The sequence below is a fragment of the Mastigoproctus giganteus genome, chromosome 9, assembly GCF_048544385.1.
Source record: "Mastigoproctus giganteus isolate SK-2022 chromosome 9, ASM4854438v1, whole genome shotgun sequence".
In the NCBI taxonomy this organism is placed as follows: Eukaryota; Metazoa; Arthropoda; class Arachnida; order Uropygi; family Thelyphonidae; genus Mastigoproctus; species Mastigoproctus giganteus.
The window spans coordinates 45,201,035-45,225,253 of NC_143583.1; the positions used below are offsets into that span (position 1 = coordinate 45,201,035).

The 24,219-nt window shown below is 36.9% G+C and overlaps 1 protein-coding gene across 1 annotated transcript in view; it reads right to left on the reverse strand.

The window, feature by feature from the left end:
* LOC150080194 (protein Aster-B-like) overlaps nt 1-24,219 on the reverse strand; it is a gene marked incomplete in the record, with an annotated part of 482,184 nt that overhangs the window by 446,565 nt on the left and 11,400 nt on the right. Inside the window, 1 exon segment of the mRNA XM_090380640.1 lies at nt 1,874-1,949. Within this exon segment, the coding sequence (XP_090236766.1) occupies nt 1,874-1,949 (76 nt within the window).

Genomic DNA, 24,219 nt, shown 5'->3' on the forward strand with positions numbered 1-24,219 from the left:
TAACAACCCTGCCAACCTTTGTATCATCTGCAAACTTCAACACTAAGCCCGATATACCTTCATCAATATCATTGATAAATATACAAAACGATAGTGGACCCAACACCAAACCCTAGGGGGACTCCATTAATAACATTAGCCCACGAAGAGCAGTATCCATTGATTACCACTCTGTCTTCTCCCACTCAACCACCCTTTTATACATTGTAGCAACTTGCTCTTAATACCATACTGCTCCAATTAGTAGTCTTCCATACACAACAGTGTCAAAAGCTTTCCTGAAATCCAAGTATATGAAATCAAAATTATTTATTGCATCCAGTTCCTTTGTAACACATCATAGTATCCAATAAAATTTGTCAGACAAGACTTTCTCTTCACAAACCCAAGCTGTGTCTTTATTATTACTTCAGTCTTGTCTAGATGATCCTGCAATGCCTCTTTAACCAGTTTGTTTGTTTTTTGGTTTTTAGGAGCAACTAAGGCCACATTGCTCTGGGATATGCGGTGGTCATTCCCTGACCTTTCCGCATCCTCCGTATTTGGTGGTGACGGGTTCGAACCCCGGTCTAATCAAGAAACGTGTACTACGCACTGCTGCTCCTTCCCACCTGGCTATGGAGGCGCCTCTTTAACCAGTGACTCCATTATTTTCCCCAGAACAGAAGTTAAACTAACTGCTCTGTAATTACTTGTCATCCTTAGATCCCTTTTGTGAATTGGCGATACATTTGCACATCTCCAGTCCATGGGGACTTCCCTTGAGTCCAAGGATATCTCATAATTATGGCTAAGGGTTTGCTTATTACCTTTGCCGCCTCCTTAATATAACTGGATAGATCCTATCCACCCCGGGGTGCCTTTCTTATGCTTAACTTCAACAATTTCTTCTCCACTTTGCTCTTAGTTATTATAAAATCATTAAGTACGCTGTTACAGTTTGATAAACCTCTGGCATTCTCCTCCCCTTAATAATTCCTCATGTGTGAATGTAGATGCAAAATACTCATTCAGATTGTCGGCTATCTGAGCAGGATAATCAACAGTCGAACCATCAATATCAAGTGGAGCAATCCGATTCATCCCCTTCCTTCTAGAGTTTATATAACTAAAGAAGTCCTTGCTGTTTTTCTTAGCATCCTTTTCCAAAGTGGACAGACTAGCACTCTTTCTATCCTTTCTTTTCTCCTATTTTCAACTTATTTGCTTCCACCTTCCTTATCCTACTGTTTATTTTTCCATTTCCATTTTTAATACCATATACCTACCACACTTCAACTACCTTTTCTATTAATATAAACATACTCTAGATCCACTACCTTTTCTATTAATATAAACATACTCTAGATCCAGTGGCTCTTTTTGTAAGATGGGCTTTACAACCCCAGCATATCTGAGTATTATTGTTTATTAGCTGCATCCTAATCTCTGTCTTTAATATTATTGCCCAAACTGCATTCTTCATCTTATATGCTAGTTACTAGTGGTTACCTTTTATTCCTCTCCACACACACTAAAGTACATATATTTATACTACCCCTCCTTTGGTAGTACCTGTTCATTATTCATCTCAACCTACCAGACTTACCTACCTATTTCTTACATACATAACATTAAATACATAACTGCAATTTAAATATCGAAAACTCAGAAAAATTTTTTGAACAATAAGAACTAATAAAAATAAATAAAATAATCAAATGTAAAAAATATTAATAATAAGACAAACAAAAATAAAAATTTACTTAAAAAGACTAAAAATAACCAAACAATTCAGCCATTAATAAAAATTTGTCTCAAAATACTTCATACTCACAAAATTCAAACATTTCAAATTCAAAGATTAATTTATTTACATAACTTACTCTGGGCTTTCATCAACAGAGATGTTTGAGGATTGAACAACAATTTGCTCATGACTAGATACCGAAGCAGCTTCCGATTTCTTTCTGCAGATAAGACAAAAAATAAATGTGGTATCCACTGGATTAACAACTGATAATTAATGACTTTTTATTGATATTCGTTGTTTAGAAATTAAAAAAGTTTCTGAAATTACCAAAGATTTGAAATACTTCTATGAAAATGACACGTTGAAAATTTTGAATTAACTTATAAAAATGGCATCAAACTTCCCCTGGATTTTAACAAATTCAAAACTATATAATCTATTTAATCCTTTTGCCAGCATGCCCGTATATACATTTTCTCTTGGAATGGAATATAACACACGTATACATTCTAAAAGTTCTTTCAGTGCATTATCAAAAACTGTCTTTTTATATATATATATATATATATATATATATACAGATTGTCTTGGAACAATAGATATATGCTTCCATCTATCAGCTATAAGTAACAGCAGTTATATTTATGATAGCTTTGAAAATCAACATAGGAGAGTGTACACTTGTATCAAACTTAGAGACAATGCAGACTTACAAAAGCCAAAACTGACTAAATTCAATGAAATTCAGATCCAGAAATTGATGAAACTGAATCAAATAATACATACATTAAAGTGGAGGATATTACTGCAAAGAAAAACATAATGATGTGTTATGTCTTTATGATTTTTTCTTAATTTTTTCCAAATTAAAGATGAAATTTAATGAAATTTTGATTTTATTTCTGAACATTAACTTTATTTTCTGATCCTGCACTAAAAGTCAAAAATAAGAAAAAAAAATTAATATTAAAAAAGCATTCATATATTTATGTACATAGTTTTTCAAGACTTCCAAATTTCTCAAAAAAGTTCGCATGAAAAATCCACTTGCAAAAAAAAAGGGTTAACGTCTCCAAACACAGAAACCACCTGAAGAATCTACTTAACCTTCAGTAATCAACACAAGAGAATGTAGCTTTTCTATGCTGAAACACATGAAGAAATATCTTTGCAGCACACTGTCACAAGATAGTGTAAGCATGCTAACAATTTTATAAACTGAGCAGGAAACATTTGAGAGCACTTCAATTCCAAGTTAAGCATGCAGGGTCAATTCAACCCAACAATATTTCTGCAATTCATCATTCAATATTTCATGCTTCATCTCCTCTATCCACACAGCTAAACATCCTAATAGCTATTTTTGAAAATGTTTTCTTTGAATTCTCCACTGAAAATTCCATATCACACAATTAGGAAAAATTCTTGATTAAGTTAAACTTAATTATATGTATGTGTTTATTGGCATCTGCCATGTACAGTTACTGATGGCAAGCTCAATTTACCGTCACATGCTTTCCCCCAATTGGCAACCCTCTGGCTATATGCCACTGAAGCATATTCTGGAATCAAACAGTTGCTGTACATGCTTCATGTTTCATGCAGCAAGTGCTCCTGTTACTGACTGGCTGGCATCTAATTACAGCATTTATTGACATGCAAAACCTCCAAATTTGAATTTGCTTGATGACAAATCTAAGGGGAGTTTTAATTTCAAAAATTAATTAAAAATATGTGTTTTAACACAGAACAGATTTTTCACAGTTGTGTTTGAAAAGAATTGAAAATAAAGATGGCATCAAAAAAATTTATAATTTTGAATTTTTGCAGATTTTTAGTCATGGTTGCATGTATATACAGTTATGCCCCTGTATCCACTGATTCGGTTACCCATGGAAAAAAAAAAGAAAAAACTTAACACTTACTACTCGCGTGTCTAATACAATGCTTCCATTTATTTTTTACGATGTTGATTTTAAATTGAATAGCTTCCCTTTATTTTTTACAATGTCGCATATGGTTTGGTCACCAGCATTATAATGATTGTTTAGAGATTTAACAGATGCACCATTTTCAAACTTTTTAATTTTTTTTTTTTTGCTTAGAAATCACGAAAATGATTGGCAAAAGCAAGAGTTGTGCTTTCAAATTAAACAAAAACTTGATGTAATTACTATAAAAAAAAAAATCCCGACATCCCTGACTTAAAAAATGAAACAAAATTTGTCCTTTTGCAGTGTGACGGAACACAACAATTGACGCGATGCACTAAATCAAACTAAATATTTGGTCTCTTTTTTTTTTTTTTTTTTGAGCAGTAGGTGTGAAGACAGTGGGGGTTGCAAGATAATTGGTATACTAATCTCCCAATGATGACAGTTCTTGTCGCTTATTTACGACTTGCAAAATATCTGTTTATACATATTCTAGTTATTACTTGAATTTTATGATTTCTGGTCGATTTTTTTTTTATTTTGAGTCTTGAAGTGTCCCGGTTAATCCAATCCCAGTATGTCGAGAGTCTGCTTACTTTATTATTACCATATTTAATGCTGGTAATGTCTTACTGTGTGTTTAATTTATCAATTAAACTTTATTATGCATATGTATGTACAAGAAAATCACGTTATATATGGGGGTCAGCAGGTGTTTGCTTATATCTGCGGTTTCAGCCATCCACGGTAGGCCTTGGAACGTATCCCCAAATGACATTTAGGTTTAAATATTAAATGGTGTAAGTACTGTAAATATTGGCTCCAGTGTTAATGCTATTGTCTGTGAACAATTAGACATTATACGTGCATGGGTTGTATATGTACTTAACTTATTTATACATTATTATTTTTAATTTATGGTACTACTAGGGAGCATCAAGATTTGTAGTGACCTCAACCAACCCACTAGTTATATTTAAATCTAGCCCTGGTATGGATAGCCTTATACAGTTAGTCTTCGTACTGCATGATAGTTGTGTTCTTAGAAACCCTCGTACAATGCAAAATCGTGCAATATAAACAACAGGCCCTATGGGAAAAATAGAGTTAGGTGCCGGCCACCCAAGATTGAACACACACATTTGTAACCAAAACATTACCAAACACAATAAATAATCGTAATAAAATACTTACGTATTTTATTACGACTATTACGTAATAAAATATCGCTAATGCTTTTGCTTCTATTGTAAGGAAACTTGTTTTTTGTTTGATTTTTCTATCCAAACAGATGACAGCTGTTCCATCTTTCCAATTCTTTGTGTCTTAATCTAATGGATTTTAATTACACTTTGAGTTGTTCCTGCTATGAAAGTTGTTTTTATTTTCTCTGCGTTCTTTGTAATTCTCGGCGTTGCCTCATTTAGGTCTGTAGCACGTGCAATATCACATGGTCTTTCATTCCACTCAAAGCGTTTCACAATTTCATATTTTTTCTCTAGCGACAGAGGCAGACTGGCCATAAGCCTTACCGGGGGAACCCCGGTGGGCCGGAGGGATTTTGGCCATAAACCATAGTATGAGGACACTACAAATTTTCCCGGGTAAGAATTTTTGACCCAGTCAGCCTCTGTTTATCGATACTGCTTTTCTTTTTCTCTCTGAATCTGCAGTGTCTTCACCAGGACGCTTCCTTTTCACACCTTTTAAGTATTTTACTCATTTTTAGAGAATAAAGCACAATTACAAAACAAGGAGGCACGCTTGATACACATAAACAAAGCTGCCTGCGTGTAGCAACTGAATAAACAACACTATAAAGGCTGAGATACACTATTAACACCTCACATTTTACTAAAGCACACTTCTAGGGGTTACTACCATAAAACAATAAAAACAATTTCCAGTTGCGTTTGTGCTAGTGGAAGCTGTTATAAACTGGTAGTAAACTCGACCTAATTGCATTTGCGATTATACCGATAGCTGGAATTGTGTTGGGTTTTACGTGCGTTTCACCTTCACTGATCTAAAACACATAAATACATTTTCAGAATCTTCTCTTCATTCCTATCGTGTTGCGTTCAGTTGGGGGTGATTCCGCGTTCGACTGCCATTTCTTGTAAACACAAAGGCGAATCGTGCATAAGCGAATTCGGTTCATGTTATATAAGATATCGTTCCCCTATTTATAAATCGTGTATGATCGAATTCGTGTAGTGTAAACACGTGTTATACGAGGACTGACTGTATATAACAGGGGTGGGCACACATGAGGTCAATGAGAGCCGCATTCCAGTTTTTCATATATTATAAAGAGCCACACCATAGTTACATAGTATTAAATACACAAATTCAAATTTAATTTAATTTAATTTAATTAATATGATTACATATTCTACACAAGTCTTAAGTGCTATGTAAAGTATACATATATAAGAAAATATAATTAAGAGAAAGAAAATACAAAATAATTATTTCAAAGATTTAACGAAATCGTTAAATCTTTGAAATTTGGCGTAAATTTTGTTAAAGCCGTTCGCAGCAATTCAGTGTGATGATGATTGGTCAACTGTGAACGATATTTCGACTTCACGAACTTCATTGTGGAGTACAAAGATTCACAGCAATATGTTGAACCAAAAATTGAAATTAGACGGCAAGTAGCTTTCTTTAAATGTGGATATTTTGATTCTGGCACGAGTTTCCAAAATTCAATTATAGAAGTAGATTTGTGCTGCATTTGCAATGTCTGATCCTCTTTCATCTCTAATAACTCCAATTCGCCAGCCGCTTTTTCAACAAGTATTATTTCAGAAATTGGAAATCCATCTTCAATAATATCACAAATAAATGGGTTCACAAAATATGCAAATGCAGATTTCAAAACTTTTCAAATCTTCAAACCTATGTTTGAAATCTGCTTGCAATTCTTCCAATTTTTCTTTGTATTAGTCTAACTTTTCTTCTTTGATATTAATTATATTTGCTTTTACTCGTGGAAAATGATTAAATATTTTGTTCTTAAGATCGTACACAAAAAGCCGAAGTTTAGCTTCAAAACTAAATACAGTTTGTGACAAATCAATAATAATTTTTTTCTTTCCTTGTAAAGCCAAATTAAGTGTTTGCAAATGTTCTATAATGTCTGTAAGGAACGTTAAGTCAGAAAGCCAAGTTTCATTTTCTAATTCTGAGTATTTTTTTCCTTTTTCTTTTGTAAATGTTATGATAGGATTTAGGAGTTCCACAAAACGGCTCAAAACATTGTAAGTTGACAGCCATCTTACAACACACCACAGGGATAAATCATTGGGCAATTCATCTGTTTCGTCATTCATTCGCAACTCTTCTAAAAAGTTCTTAAATTGACGATGTGTTTTGGCATTTGTTCTAATTAAATTCACAATCTGCAAAACAATCTTCCACACATTTTCCTATTTGAAGTACTTCACTATGAAATGCTCGCGGTGAATTATGCAGTGAAGAGGTAAGAAAAGTGGAATTTTAGGATCTTTGTTTAAAAGACCAATGAGACCTTGGTTTTTCCCTATCATTGCAGGCCCTCCATCAGTCGCAACACTTACAAGTTTATCACGTGGCAATTCAAACCTGTTCATTACTTCATCAAGCACATTTCTAACATCGATACCGCCAGTTGTTTCGATAAGAGCTACTAGGTCTAACATTTCTTCCTTCACATTTACGTCTACAGATACATAGCGGACAAAAACGGCCAATTGTGGAACATTCTGAATGTCTGTAGACTCGTCGAGAGCTAAACTAAATGCAGTACAATTTTTCAAATCACACATCAAACTATTTTCAACATTTTTACTAATTGCACCAATATGACGCTCAGTTGTACGGTGTGACATAGGAACCTGTGCGATCAATTTATGTAGTTTTGTATTATCTGGATCCAAAACTGCGTGGGGTTCCCGTGTCCAAAATTCTCTCATCCTTAAAATTCTTCTACAGACGCAAAGATCCTTCCTTTTGGCCACGAGCAGGGCATGTAGAACTGTTTCTACTGATGCCCTGCTAGTTCTGAATGGGCGCCTTCCCATTCATTTAGAAATTATCCTTGCATTTCTTAAATTTCACAGGAGGCATCTTACCCCTGCTTCCATTGGTGTTTTTGAAAATAATTATAATAACTCTACAGACCTTGAAGTTTCTCGACTGCTCAGTTTAGCCCTTGATGAGTGGCAGCTCTCTTGGGATGACTCTTCCTTTGGCAGAATTACTTTCTCCTTCCTTCCTAAAGTCTTTGTAAAATCTAAGAATCTTTCCTGGCTTCAACCTGGACTTTTTTCCTCTTTTCTTCTTACGGGTCACGGCCTTAACTCCCGCCTTTTTAGGTTTGGACTGGTCCCCTCTCCTCTTTGTCATTGTGGAGCTGAGGAGACGGTGGAACATTTAGTCCTAAATTGCAACATATATTTAGATTTACGTTACCAGCTCATGTTAGACACTAATGTTTACACCCTAGATGATTTCCCAAAATTTTTGGAAACATCAGAATCCTTCTCAGCTTTTTGTAACTATGCTAACTCCGTGTTTAGAAGATGAAAGATGCTAAACACAGCTCATCCTGTTTAACTCAAAATTTTGGATTAAAAAAAAAAAAAAATTATTGTTTAGAATTACAACTTCTTTTTATGTAATTGTGATCTTAATTTTATTATGACTCTCGGAGTTAATAGCCTTGTTAAATCTCAAGTTTTCCTCATTATGTGTTAAGATACTAGAAATGCAGTTCTAACAAAATCACTGAAGGTTATTAGATTGCTTGTTATTTAGTGTAACTGTTTAAAACTCTTACCAACTATTGTTTAGACAAATTCTTCTGGGCTTCTCAGAAGTCTTGTCTTCTCACTGTAAATTTTTGGAAAATTTTGTAATTAGATGCTAAGTTAAGTTAAGTTATTTTCTTGGTGTCTCAGACACAATTAAATTTGTTTCTTGAGTTTTCCTTTCTTTGACTGGCTGAGGTTGGGCTCCTCTTCCAGTCGGAGAAAACCTAACTTTCCTCTATGTTCTTAGTTGTTAATACATCCCACCGTTTTCTGCTCCTTTCTTAAGAGAATATCTCTCTTCTTTCTTTGTCCTACTTCTCCTTCCCATAACTTTCATGGGTTTACCACTGGTTGGAAACCCTCTTTGCGGTTATTAACCCCTGGAGCGCCTCCTCGTGGCAAGGTACGGGAGTCTGGACGCAGGTGGCTTCCCCCCCTGCTTCCAGGCTGCAAAGTCTCCAGGGCCGGCAAACAACACCCATCAGAACCTACACTAAAACATACACACATACATTTATACACACTTGCTGGCTATAAATAAACTACAGAAGATACAGCGGTATATAGGGGAAACCCTGGAGGCCGCAATCATTACACGAATACCTTGTACCTTGTAATAAATTCTCCTTCTCCATATGGACGTTTGGCACGAGCAATATTCCAAGCTATCAAAAAACTAGCTTCGTTTGCTCTGTCATCTTCGCGACTAAAAGAAGACAAGACAAGAAGACAAGACGAATTCGTAATGTCAAATGTTGCTTATGAAGACCAGATTGCAAGGACTTAAGTTTCTCTGTTCGCAATTTTGAATTGAGTGGATATTGAGTTGAAAAGTGGGGATGACTTACTTCGTAATGTCGACGTAAATTGCTTACTTTGTAGTTTGCAATTGTAACTTTACAAATAAGACACCACGACTTTCCATTATTGTCAATAAAAGCAAAATTTTCTACCCAATTCTTCTTGAAAGATTCTATTTTCTTGTTCGTATTTTCGTTTTTTTGATATTTTATCAAAGAGGTCATGTTATCAAAAAATTTAAATAAATTTAATTCCAAAGTCTGGAATTGAAACTCTTATGGGAGGTTTGGTCACATAGTGTTGCACAAGTCCGCTGATGGCGCCAGCAGTGTAAATGCGCGTGGATTTATTTATAATCAAAATAAAAAATAGCAAAATATCTAGACATAAAAAAAAATAAACACAACATAAAATCCGTATAACAAAATATTAGTTACTTAGTTAATTTAACAAGATTCAGTGAAAAAAGTTCTGAAATAATAAAAAAAAAAAACAGATTTAAATTTTCAATGGGAGCCGCGCTTAACTCAACGAAGAGCCGCATTTGCCCACCGTTGGTATATAAAAATATAAGATACATATAAAAACAACAAAATTAATGAAATTTTAAAGAAAGCTGGATAAATTGTGAAAAGTTAGTGAAAATTAATGAAAATTAACATTCTTCCTCATGGTCATACCTCTGCTACTCCTCAGAGGCTTTGAACTGACATATAGCCATACTAGGGGAATGTAGGGGGCCTGACGTAGCCCAGTTGTCGGGAGCGAGAGTGCCTAGCACGCGTTCCTTGAGGGGACCGGGGTTCAAGCCCGTGACTACTAAATACAATAAATATTTGTATTGACGATTTATTGTAAACTCTACTGACTTGGTTGTCGTGCCGGAGTATAAACAGAGTGTATAAACGTGCCGGAGTATAAACAGAGTGTATAAACGTGCCAGAGTATAAACAGAAAATTTATTTATTTATTTATTATACATACCCATTTTTGTAATCTCTATACCAGTTTTGCTAGGTTAATTACTTGGTGGATAATTTGGAATTATATGAGTAATCTTATTGGATACGTGTATATGTACCGTATTTCCCCACGTATAAGATGCACCTTAATTTTGGGGTCCAAAATTTGAAAAAACATGTATTATCTAAAGTTTTTGAACTCAAGTTTTATTCATCATAAAATTCATACAACTCCTCATCACTGTCAAAACTCCCATCCATTAACTTGTCCTCATCTGTGTCTGATGACAAATCACTGTCTTCATATATTGCCTCGTCCTCAGTTCCATCTATAGCATTTGAAATGCCGCACTACTTAAATGACTTGACAACGATCTCAACTTGATATTATCCCAGGATCTTTTCACCCAGGTACAAACTTCTCCTATAGTTGGTTTCTTCACTCGTCTTGCTGGTGTCAAATTGTCCCCAGAAGACTTCATACACTGGTTCCATTCGTCTCTCGTGTCAGCTTTGAAGAGTTTGTTAATGCTGACATCAAGTGGTTGGAGCTGGGATGTCAAGGTATAACGGCAAGTTTTGTTTTTTGCTCTGCAGCAATCTTTGTATTTTTTGTTATGTGTGCCCTGAACTGATCAAGCACCAATAGGGCAGGTTTGTGTAAGAGCCCACCTGGTCTCCTGCTCCAAACTTTCTCAAACCAGATCTTCATCCCATCCTGATCCATCCAACCCTTGTCATGAACGTGGACAATCACTCCTCGAAGAATGTCTTCTTTTGGAATTGTTTTGCGTTTGAAAATCAGCATACGAGGCAGCTTGGTTCCATCGGCACAACAAGCTAGAGCAACTGTATAATGGCTCTTTTCATGTCCACTTGTCTTCACAGTTACAGTTTTCACCCCCTTCGTATCAACAGTTCTGTTACTTGGGACATCAAATTGAAGGGGACTTCATCCATATCTGCAATCTGTCCCAACTCAAACTGATGCGTCTTCCAACATTGAATGACAAAACAATGAAATTCAAGGACCTTCTGCTCATAGCTTTCAGGCATCTTTTGGGTAAGTCTGGTGCGTGTACGCATGCTTAGTCCATTCCGTTTCATGAACCTAAAGCATCAATTGTGTCCTCCTTTAAAATCAGTAACTTCTTTTTCATCAGCAATTCTTCTTGCCTCATGCTGAACCATCTTTGTGGACACAGGAATTCCAATTGCCCTTTGCTCTTCAATCCATATCTTCAATTCCCTCTCAAAATCAGCCATTTTGCTGACTTGCCTCTCATAGACTTCTTCTGCCGTGGCATTTTCAGTAGGGTTTCTTCTTCTTCTTCTTCCCGTAGCCAGTCTCGGATTGTTTTCTCAGTTGGAGGACCAAACTTACGTTCAGCAGCACGATTTCTATTCACTTTTGCAAACTGGATCACTTTTAACTTGAATTCAGCACTGTACGAAAATCTTTTCTGAGCCATTTCTGGGCAGAACATGGCAAAACGTAACCTAATATACCGGTAACAAGTGCGAAACAATGAGCGCAAAGACAACAAGCGCGAAAAAGCGGGAAATGCAAGTAAAAAAATCTACAACCACTGTATAAGACGCACCCAGTTTTTAGACCCCAAATTTTTCGAAAAAAGGTGCGTCTTATAGATGGGGAAATACGGTACTTAATTTTAAATAAACAGGGTGGTTTACGTATATTACAGCAAATCTAAAATTATCAATGCGCGTATAATGTTTAATTGTTCATCCTACAATAGCATTAATGCTGCATAAACGCAAACTTGTCCAAAACAAAAATTTAACAAATATAGAACATTGGCTTAAAAGTAGTGATCAAAATATACATATATAAATAATGTGTGGTAATTCGAGAGTGATACGAATGCTCAGTCTATCCTCAATCCTATCGCTATTTTCGCCTCCCATCCTCTCCGCAAGAATTTTACCATTGCCTATACCATTGGCTTGTCTACACTTTTTCGTTCAAATTTCTCTGAATTTTAATTTTCTACCACATTAACTTAACAACCTTTCACCCCTTCCGCACATCACATTTGGTTGTACTTATTTCAATTTACATGATTAACTTTATTTTTACACTGCGTAGGAACTACCTAAAGGCTACATATTTGCTTCCCCTTTTTCTAATACTATAGACAAGTTTGGAAACGCAGTACCTGGTACATGGTCAGGAGTAATCCCCTGATGAATTTCTTGACTATGTATCATTTTTTGTCTACTATATTCAGATTTTGCAGATTTGCCATCCCCTGATTCGACATCTTGCTAAAATTGCCTTATCTGAATATAATGTTATGTATTTATTTATTTGTTATTTATTATTATTATTTTTTGCTTCCTCAGTCCCAGTTCATTTTTGTACTAGGTTTTTCAAATTCTTTCACCTGTTTAACCACTACTTCACTTCCATTTTCGACTATCCCTTAAACTTCTCTTAGTTCAGGCACCTTGTGTACTTTTCATTTCCATTTTCCCAGACTATTTATCTACTACCACAAATTATTTATATTATTTTGCTTCCTTTACTGCTGCACTGCACATTTTGGAGCATTAGACATACGATAACCTTTTGTTATTTTCATTTTTCTGCTTATTTTGCTTCTTAACAGTTGTATATACTAAAATATATATATATATATATATATAGCGAGCAAATAGAATCCGTGAACAGAATTTATAAATAACTAAACAATAGAATACTAAAAATATTAAAAGGATTTAAAAATATTAAAAAATATTAAAAAGTCCCTTTCATTGTGTTACTATCTCCTATAATTAACATACCATACTTATTTATGTTATTTTCTACCTTTATGATTTATCTATTATATTATATTATCTTCTCTACTTTATTCTATTTATATGTATCCTTTCCAGGTTTGAACTAAGGACCAGTAATGGCTAGTATAGCGTTCTGTTGCCACTAACTTATTATTACTTATTATTACCTATATATATATATATATATATATATAACCAATAATAAATATAAAAATAAATCAAATTAAAACATATGCCAGTAGTACAACAAAACTGTAGAGTGAAAATTCAACAAAAAAATTAAATCAACAGGGAGAGGGAAAGTAAAGGTAACAAGACAGAAACTGTAGCCGAAAGCCTCCAAATAATTCAGAAATTCAATTAAATCCAATTAATAGTAATTCCATATTAAATTTTAAAATATAAAGCCAATTATATAGTAATTTACCAGGTCCAAAAGATATGAAATATCACCAAAACGGGACTAAACGAACTACTAAAATAAGACAAAGTAACAAAATCATAGACTGACTATTATGCCCCATATCGACGGAGGACCAAGAGGCCAATAATTTTAATTTTAATGTCATTATACAAATATATATATATATATATTTGAATAATGACATTTCTCTTCTTGATGAAACTGAAAAAATCAGATTGGAAAATGTGCAATTGCGCGAATTTAATTATATTTTACTAAAGAAAATTTCGGATTTGACAGATCTTATTCAAAACTCCAGCAGATCATTAAGTCCTACATACAATTTAACGAAACCCAGGGAAAATACTACTTTACAGCCAATCCCTGCTCCTGTTGCCCAAGCCACTTACGCATCTATTATAAATGCAACCTCCAGTATATGCTCCTGTCCCCAGTCAATCTCAGAAAACATCTAAGGATGTTTTCTGATATTGACTGAGGACAGGAGCATATACTGGATTTGCAGTTCGACTCAATCGAACTGCAAATCCACTCCTAGAAGATGTCATTTCCTCTAGGCGGCGGACAGATCTCATCGGAAGACAGTGGAAGCTATCTCCCTCTAATCACACAGGCAGATGTCAACATCCTCCTCCTGTTGTGGGAACAGCCGCCAACTCTACAATCAGAGCAATTCCCAGAACCAAAAGTTCGACCAAGGGTATTTTTGTCTCGAGACTCGAACCCCAACTCTGAGATAGAAAAGTAGAGCAGCACATCAGAACGGAGCTGATGATAGAAACAAAGGCAATAAAAATGATTTCCAAACATGAGTCGTACAGCTCTTTCTACATTCAATGCCAGCAAACGGACTTTGATGAATTACTAAAGGACCACTGTTGGCCAGTGGGAACTATCATTCGGCCTTTCTATGGACGATCCCCTGTTCCTGGCCCTAGGTTACCAGCTAGTGACTTAGCTATCAAAACAAGTGAGCATGAATGACAATCCATGCATTTTTCAGATATCCAGGAATCTCTACAGGAAATAACATCTACAAATGATTCATCTATCTCTTCAGCCTACCAGAATTTGAATGACACTAACTCTTGTGAAAAAATCTTTCTACCCTCTCACTTGCCAACAATTAAGCCAAACTTATGCCTTACTGCAGCATCAAAAGATGCAATTTGCAATTACTGTATTCTATAGGAATGCACGCAGTCTTGTAAAACATAATGATGAAATCCTTGCTCAATTGACATCATGGAATCTGCACCCAGACCTGATTTTTTACTGAGACTTGGTTCTCTCTTGAGGTTTCAACCCAAATTCCAGACTACTGTCTTTTTCAAAGTTGCAGAGGTAATTCAAAAGGTGGTGGAGTTGCTATTTATGTTCATAGTCATCTGCGATGCTCTGCCTTTCCTCAAATTTGCCTGATCAAGCTTGTGAACTCACTTTTATCCGCATTGCCTCTTTGGTGATCGAGTATCTATACCGACCTCCCTCAGCTTCAGTTAACAGCTTCCTTGTAACTCTTGACAACACTCTATTACGTTCTGAGGACGAGGTTGCCGGTGCAGACGTGCCTTTCTGCTGCTCTTGGAACAGAGAAGTTTTTTCTGATTTATTTTCTGCTTTATTAGTTTAAATTGACATATTAACGTATTTTCTAGAGTAGCTTTATATTCCTATTACGGTACTTAAGTTTAAAGTAACTTAGATAGAGATTTTGTAGGTATTACTTAGTATCGGAAAGGGTATCAAATACACGTGTCTACCGTTCGTAAATATCCACCATTGTTACGGGAAAATTAATCAGTAAAATCTATTAATCTTGTCGAACTTCATTGGCAATTAAATTGTACTTTTAACCATACATATAACCACTTAGGTTACGCAACATAAATAATTAGTAAAAATAAATAATTAATACATAACTTGATACGGAAGTTATATAAAGGAATTTCGTAGATAACACTCGTTACTGAAACAAATATTTCGTAGATAACACTCGTTACTGAAACAAATATTTCGTAGATAACACTCGTTACTGAAACGTAAATATTCCGTAGATAACACTCGTTACTGAAACGTAAATATTTCGTAGATAACACTCGTTACTGAAACGTAAATATTTCGTAGATAACACTCGTTACTGAAACATAAATATTTCGTAGATAACACTCGTTACTGAAACATAAATATTTCGTAGATAACACTCGTTACTGAAACATAAATATAGCATTATAACTGTGTTTGGATACAAGTTTAGGATTTAATTTTGTACAGAAATTGAAATTTTATTGAAAGTAAATCTAAATCATGACTCAAACCAGAGCAGCAAAGCAAAAGGCTCAAGCTAATGGGAATGCTGTGGCCCAGGGGAGAACTGAGGGGTGCAGTTGTCCTCTGAATCACAGCCTTTTAAGATGCACTATTTGCTTGATGTTTGCGGAGCAGTCAAGTATGGGACATGATACTGCCATGGGGGATGTCTTTGTATGTGTGCGATGCAAGGAGTGTAAGGAGATCAGGCGACAACTCAGCGTTGTTATGGGCCTATATGAGAGCTTGAAGGACAGGGTGGATGCCCTCGAAGGATTACAAGTGAGGGGCCCATCAAGCTCTCAGCTGCCCACACCAATGCCAGAGCTTGCACTTGGTCATCGCACAACACAGCGGCAACCCCCAAGGCAGAATGTGCTGGTCCCAAAGGAACTAGTAGTTGTTGGTGACTCTATTGTCAGGGAAACGGGAAACATGCTTTGTAAAAAGGTGGAACAGGACCAGGGTATGTCTGCCAGGGGCAAAATTTGATGACGTTGTAGAGCGGATATCATCTTTTAAGGGCACAAAAGGTGATATAGTTGTACACGTTGGCACCAATGATATTAAGAGTAGGAGACCGGAGGAATTACTTGACAAGTACAGGTCACTGATGAAAAAAAGCCGTGAATTAGGGTTGAAATTGAAAGTGTCGGCAATTCTGCCCAGACACGATAGGAGGGAGTATATGATGAGAGCCCTGTCACTCGATTCGGCCCTGGAAAGATTGTGCAGGGCTCAAGGGATAGAATTTTTTTCAGCCTGGTCTGTACTTGTAAACAGGAGAGACTGCTTCTACATGGATGGGATACACTTAAATAGAAAGGGTGCAAGAATGTTTGCTGATGCTATCGAGGCAGTGTTAGGTGGGTCGGAAAACTGCTAGATTGGGGGGATACAAGGACTAATAGATTAACAGTAGCCACTGGCAGAGGTGAAAGTGATTCTTGCACTGCTTCTATTGGAATGAGCCGCAGCCTGGAAAATAAGATGCAGGATATTTCAGAGACTGCTGGGAATCATTGGGGTACAAGTAAACACATGGGTTGTGTTAGGGTAGCTAAGAAAAAGAACAGGTGCATGTATACTTGCGTGTACACCAATGCTAGGAGTTTAGTAAATAAATTTGATGAATTTGAGGTATTGCTCAAAACATCCAAGGCAGATATTGTGGGGATTTCAGAGAAGTGGTGTCACACAGATATAAGGAATGCAGAACTGGAATTTGGGGAGTACAATGTCTACAGAAAGGATAGACAGGATAGGAGGGGAGGAGGGGTTATGCTATTAGTTAAAAAACACATAAAATCCAAGGAAGTGAAGCCAGTCGACATCGCTGGACAGTGCAGTGTCGAGTCAGTTTGGTTTGACATAAGCATTGGGAGATCAAAATTGAGAGTAGGAGTGTGCTATAGGCCTAATGACTCTGATGAGTATAATAAGAAACTGTTCAGAGAAATAGAGTGGGCCAGTAAATCAGAGAGTCTTATAATGGGGGATTTTAATTTCCCAGATATTGACTGGAATTTGGGGGCTGGTCACTCACACAGTAGCAAGGCTTTTGTGGATTTATTGGATGATTGTTTTCTACATCAGCATGTTCGGGAGGCAACTAGAGGGAGTAATACTCTTGATTTGATTATCAGCAGTGATTCTTCATGCATTAAGAATCTGCAGATAAATGAACCACTAGGTGGCAGTGATCACAGTGTGCTGAAGTGGGAGTTACTCAAAGAGGTAACTACCATTAGGGGTAAAGGGAGGGGTATTGCTTTCGTAAAGGCGACTACAATGGACTGAGACAGTATTTAAATTCTATACAGTGGGATCAACTGATGATATTGCCAACAGCAAATTCAAAATGGGAAGCATTCAAAGAACTTATCTTGGAAGCTACTAGGCTTTACATACCAACTAAGAAATATTGTTCAAGGTTTAGGCCTAAATGGATGTCAGATGAACTAATGAGGCATATGGCAGAGAAGAAAAATGCATGGGATACATACAAAATAACACGTGACACAGACGGCTATGATAGATACAAGTTGATCTGTAACCAAGTTACAAAGGAGGTTAGGCAGGCGAAGGCAGATTACGAGAGATCCTTGGCAAGGGATGCGAAGAAAAACAGCAAAGAGTTCTTTACTTATGTAAACTCTAGAAGGAAGGGGATGAATCAGATTGGTCCACTTGAGATCGATGGGTCAACTGTTGATGACCCTGCTCAGGTAGCTAACAAACTAAATGAATATTTTGCATCGACATTCACACATGAGGAGTTATTCAGCGAGGGGAATGCCAGGGGTGTATTCAACTCTAGCAGTAAGCTAGAGAATCTTGTAATAACTGAGAGCAAAGTGGAGGAGAAATTGTTGAAGATAAACACAAGAAAGGCACCTGGGGTGGATGGGATCTATCCAGTTCTATTAAAGGAGGCAGCAAAGGAAGTAAGCAAACCCTTAGCCATAATTATGAGAGCTTCCTTGGACTCAGGGGAGGTACCCATGGACTGGAGATGTGCAAATGTGACCCCAATTCACAAAGGGGGATCAAAGGCTGACACAAGTAATTATAGACCTGTGAGTTTAACTTCTGTTCCTGGAAAATTAATGGAGGCACTGGTTAAAGAAGCACTGCAGGATCATCTAGACAAGACTTCAGTTATAGCTAGGACACAGCATGGTTTTGTTAAGGGGAAGTCTTGCCTGACCAATTTGATTGGATACTATGATGCAGTCACAAAAGAACTGGATGCAGGGAATAACTTTGATATTATATACTTGGATCTTAGAAAGGCTTTTGATACTGTTGCACATGGAAGACTGCTGCACAAATTGGAGCGGTGTGGCATTGGAGGCAAATTGCTGCTATGGATAAAGGGGTGGTTGAGGGGGAGAAGACAGAGAGTGGTAATCAATGGACACTGCTCATCGTGGACTAATGTTATTAGTGGAGTCCCTCAGGGTTCAGTATTGGGTCCTTTATTGTTTTCTGTATTTATAAATGATATTGATGATGGTATATCAAGCTTAATGTCCAAGTTTGCAGACGATACGAAGGTTGGCCGGGTTGTCAAGGACACTACTGACACTATGCTGCTGCAACAGGATTTGGAAAGGTTGGGCAGATGAACTTCGAGGTGGCAAATGAAGTTTAACATTGACAAATGTAAAGTACTACATATGGGAAACAGCAACCCCAGAGCAACGTATCAACTCTGTGGTACTACACTGACAGTGGTAGAGAATGAAAGGGACCTGGGGGTGGTTGTGCAGGCAGATATGAAGTTCTCTGAGCAGTGCAGACGGGCTGCAAGAGTAGCTCATGGTGTATTGTCAATGATATATAGGAATTTTTCTAGCAGGGATAAGGAGGTGATTATTCCCTTGTATAAGGCAATGGTCAGGCCACACCTAGAGTACTGTATACAGGCCTGGTGGCCTCATTTCAAGAAGGATGTAGAGATGCTGGAACGAGTATAGAGAAGGGCAACAAGATTAGTGAATGGGACAAAGGGGTGCTCTTACGAAGAAAGGCTTAAGTTTTGCGAATTACAGTGTCTGGAAACTAGGCACCAGCGAGGTGATCTGATAGAGGTGTACAAAGCCTTGAATGGTTTGAGCATGCTCAATGCTGATGGGATTCTTCCTCTTGCTCAGAATAATCACCTGAGAGGGCATAAATTCAAATTGAGGAAAGACAGATGTAGGATAGATGTGCGAAAATTTGCCTTTAGTCAGCAGGTGGTTGGTAGGTGGAACAGACTTCCATCCCTTGTCGTGGAAGTTGATAGCCTAAATAAGTTTAAGGCTCAGCTGGACAGGTATTTCGAACGAACAGAGGGGTGAAGTGGAAGTGGTTATTTTTATTTATTTATGTTACTTTTTTTTTTTTTTTTTTGGCTGATGCTGCATAAGCTTGCTTTCTTGCATCAAATGCCTCTACTAATGCTAATGCTAATCTCACTTCACAAGCAAATCCCTAAGCCTTCTACTGATTGGTGACTTTAATATTAACATTCTTCAAAGCTCTTCCTCTCAGGTGCAAGCCCTCCTAGATGTCATTATTTCAAATTGTTGTTGTTATTATTTGGTTTTTATCAGCATTAGCAACTAAGGCCATATTGCGCCGGGAATATGCGGTGGTCATTCCCTGACCTTTCCGCATCCTCCGTATTTGGTGGTGATGGGCTCAAACCCCAGTCTAATCAAAAAGCGTGTGCTACGCACTGCTGCTCCTTCCCACCTGGCTACGGAGGCACCCATTACTTCAAATGGTTTCTCTGTTCTGACTGACGGAGATATCCCGACTAGAATGGGAGAGTCGCACAATTCCCTTCTTGACTTCGCAATTGGGGAATGCTCTCTCACGTATGAAATACTTGATACAACTATTTCGGATCATCATATGATCTTAATGGTAATCGAAAATGAAATAAGTGAAGCAGAGATCATGCACACTTTCAAATCTGTCACTCCGGACTCTCTCAATCAGCTTTGTCACGACCTTCAGCAGTCAACATGGGATGGAGTGCTACAAGTAATCCTGAAATTGCAACGAACTGCTTTTTTAAGCATATCCTAAATAGCTATGAAAAATACGTGTCATATATCAGGAGCCCAGGGAATAAAAAGCCACCTGTTCATCTCAAACAAGGTTTATAATATGTTAAAGAAAAGAGACAACCTTGCAAGAATTGCTAGAGCAACAGGAATCGAGGCAGATAAAATTAAATACACAACGTACAAAAATAAAGTCACTGACTGCATTCGGTCAGAGAAAAGAAAATACTACAGTTCTCAACTTACATGTATCATAACAAGCAAGAAAAAATGGACAGTTTTGAACAAACTATTACCGGGAAGGAAACTGAAATCACGGAGCTACGTTGGAGATGTAGTTGAAAATGAGGTACTCATTTCAGATGACGAGCTAAAAGCTACTGCCTTCTATAACCACTTTATTTCAAGTGTGAATAACCTCTTTCAAGATGAACTTGACTCCAGGGACAATGAAATGAGAGAATCTGCCAAATACTCAATCAGAAACTCTTTTTTTTTCTCGCTCCTCTCTCCAATCATGAGATTTTAGGGGCAGGGAATCAACTGAAAGAAAAGGTGGCTCCTGGCTTTGATGAAATATCTCCGTCTCTGCTGAAAAAGGTCCTTAGCTCAATTCTTATGCCACTGAAGTATATATTCAATCTCTCCTTTCAATCTGGTAAATTCCCTTCTCAATTCAAAAAAGCAATAATCAAAGGGAAACCGTTGTAACTCCATCAACAACTTTCACCCTATCCTTATGCCACTGAAGTATATATTCAATCTCTCCTTTCAATCTGGTAAATTCCCTTCTCAATTCAAAAAAGCAATAATCAAAGGGAAACCGTTGTAACTCCATCAACAACTTTCACCCAATAGCACTACTCTGTTTTTGCAAAATTATTTGAAAAAATTCTTCATAGCAGACTCATGGGTTTTCTTGAAGAAATTCAGCTCATCCATCAACAACAGTATGCTTATCGCTCTAAAAGATCCACTGATCTTGCAATTGTTGACTTCTGTTCAAGGATCAGTGATAGTCTTGAAAAGGGTCACTATGCTATAGCACTGTTTCTTGACTTATCTAAAGCTTTTGATTGCATAAACCATACTATTCTATTTAAACTCAATAACCTTGGCTTGAGAGGGAAAATTAACCTTCTCCTTGAAGACTACCTTACCGATTGGCCATTTGTCGTAAGAACAAATCAATCATACTCCGACATCTGTTATTTCTCAAGGAGAATACCTCAAGACTCACTTCTTGGACCTATCCTATTTGTTCTTTACATCGATGAATTTCTCTCTCTTCTTCCATCTTCTCACCTAGTAGCGTATGCCGATGATATTTCCATCCTAATCACAGATAATGACCCTAATGAGCTTCAACTCAAAATCTCTGCCTTGCTTTCTGTGATGCATAATTGGCTTCAAAAGAATCAGCTTATACTGAATCCAGAAAAATCAAAATATATAGTGTTTAGAAAGAAAAACAAACTACTAAATATTGATTTAGACGTAACATACAAAGAAAAACAACTTGAAAGGGTGAATGAAACCAAGTTTCTCGGAATCTGACTAGATGATAAGCTAAGTTGGACAAAACAAATGATAAGCCTACGAAAGAAAACTTCGTCACTAGCAGGAATACTTGCCAGGGCATCTGCCTGGGTGTCTCCTTCCCTTCTCAGACTAGTATTCCTTTCTTTAATTCAGCAGCACCTCACCTATGGAATCATCTCATGGGGTACCAACAGCCAAGAAAACCTTGCGAGAATCAACTCCATTCTCAATCGATGCGTTCGTTCAATTTTGGGCCTTCCCTGGAACGCATCGGTTAGTTCAAGATACAAGGAAGTGAGACTCCTAAGCATCTACCAGCTATTGCAGAAAGCCAAGGCGATCCTTGTTTACAATGCTATGAAGACAGCAGACTTTCCCCCTCTCTTCAGATCCATTTTCGTAACTACAGACGAAGAAGAAATATCATACAATCTAAGAAATGAAGCCAACCTGATAATTCCACTTTTCAGAAAAGCCATAGGTCAGAAAAGTATAAAATACAAAGGTGCTAAAACCTGGAACAAACTTCCTGCAAAAATCAAAAATGTCACTTCACTAAATCAATTCAAGAAACTACTAATTGAACACATCACCAGGGATGTCTGATTCAAATTACCTTCCACTCAACTCCTGGATTTTAAAAACACCAACATGGAAATAATGTATAAATGATAAAGGAAGCAGTTGGCAAATAGTTTGTAAATTTCTGTGCATGTATCTCATCATTTTTCTTTTCTCTCCTCATTTAATTGTAAAAATGTTCACAATGATATTATAACTAGTGATGCTTTTTGATATCTTCTGTAAATAAATGTATAAACACTCCAATTTATTTATGTCTTTCCTGTTGAACATTACCTGTACAATTTCAGAACTGACTATACATTTTTCAATTGTATATTTGTATATTCATCATTTTTTAAGGGAACACCCCCTAAAAAGCCATTGGCTTATGTGTTCTCTCTCCCTTTTTTGCTGTTATCTCCCAGAAAAGTTTAACATAAAATAGGGATAAATAAATTATTATTATTATTATTATATATAGCAGGCCCTCGTTATAACGCGGTTCACTCTAGCTGATTCGCTATAACACTATTTTTATATTATAACCCAAATCTCACTCTAACGCTGTCACAACTCACTATAATGCTCTTTTACCTGCGTACAGATTGAATTTTTGGCATGTTTAACAAAAACATTTCATCTGATGTAGTCAATAACTTGAAAATGAATAGCAAAGTTTCCCACACTGACTTGCGAAATTTTCCCACACTTAGTGAAATTTTCTCCCACACTAATTTAATTGCACTATGGTGATGTGTTACAATCAACATTTTAAAAAATTATCAAGTATATTGCTTATAATATTTGCGCTATATCCAAAGTCTAGTCATCACTCGGTACAGTGTTAGACATCGTCTGTAACAGACAGTTTACTCGAACATTGTATCGTAATTAATGCAATGCAGTTACATTTTCGAAGATTAATACTGCGGATAAGAATTAAAAAGAAACAACGTCTGGATGCGGTACGAAGCTTGCTAAGGTAAGAAAAATACTGAATTTGAAATTTAAATTATACGTTTTGAAGTGAATCGATTCCATTCAACAAGCTGAAGTGTGCAATAATTTAGGACTGGCAGGGTCAACTGTAAGAACAAATTTGGGTGTCAGCGACACTGTCAATAAAGAAACCACTCTTTGCTGCAGAATTCAGGCTCCTAAAGTGGGCCGACAGGAAGCACAACCTTCCAGCTCTGATTCGCACCACACAGCTTGCCGACTCTCTCGGGATTCCACGGCTTCCCACCTTAATCGATGACCAACGCTGCCTAGCAACAGTCGAGATGATAACAGGCATAACTGCAACGCCTTCATTCTGGGATACCTGTGGCTGGAGGATTCCCCCTGCTGCCAGGGCCAATCCCGAACTCTACTCGCGTTCAGCACGACTCCATCTCTTTGGAGAGGTTCCTCCCTCAGCAGATGTTCAAGCACTTGATGCCGACCCGAACAAATTCGCCGCTGACCGGACATATTGGAAAAAAATTATGACTAGCAGGACTAATCAGCAATAACTGATGTGTACCTTGCATCTGCTCCTGTCTGAATGCGCTGGTGCTCTTATCTCAATGTTAAACCAGCTCAATCAGACCTAACTCTCGTGAGGAGTTCTCTCCTTTGTATTAAAATGTTTTCATTTGTATAATTACTTTTTTTTTTTTTTTGTAAATAATTGTTCAAGTATCCTGGAAGTATTGGGAGGCTGTAAACCCCTGGTTTCATGGCCATGAAAGGCAATAAAGATTCTCTCTCTCTCTCTCTCTCTCTCTCTCTCTCTCTCTCTC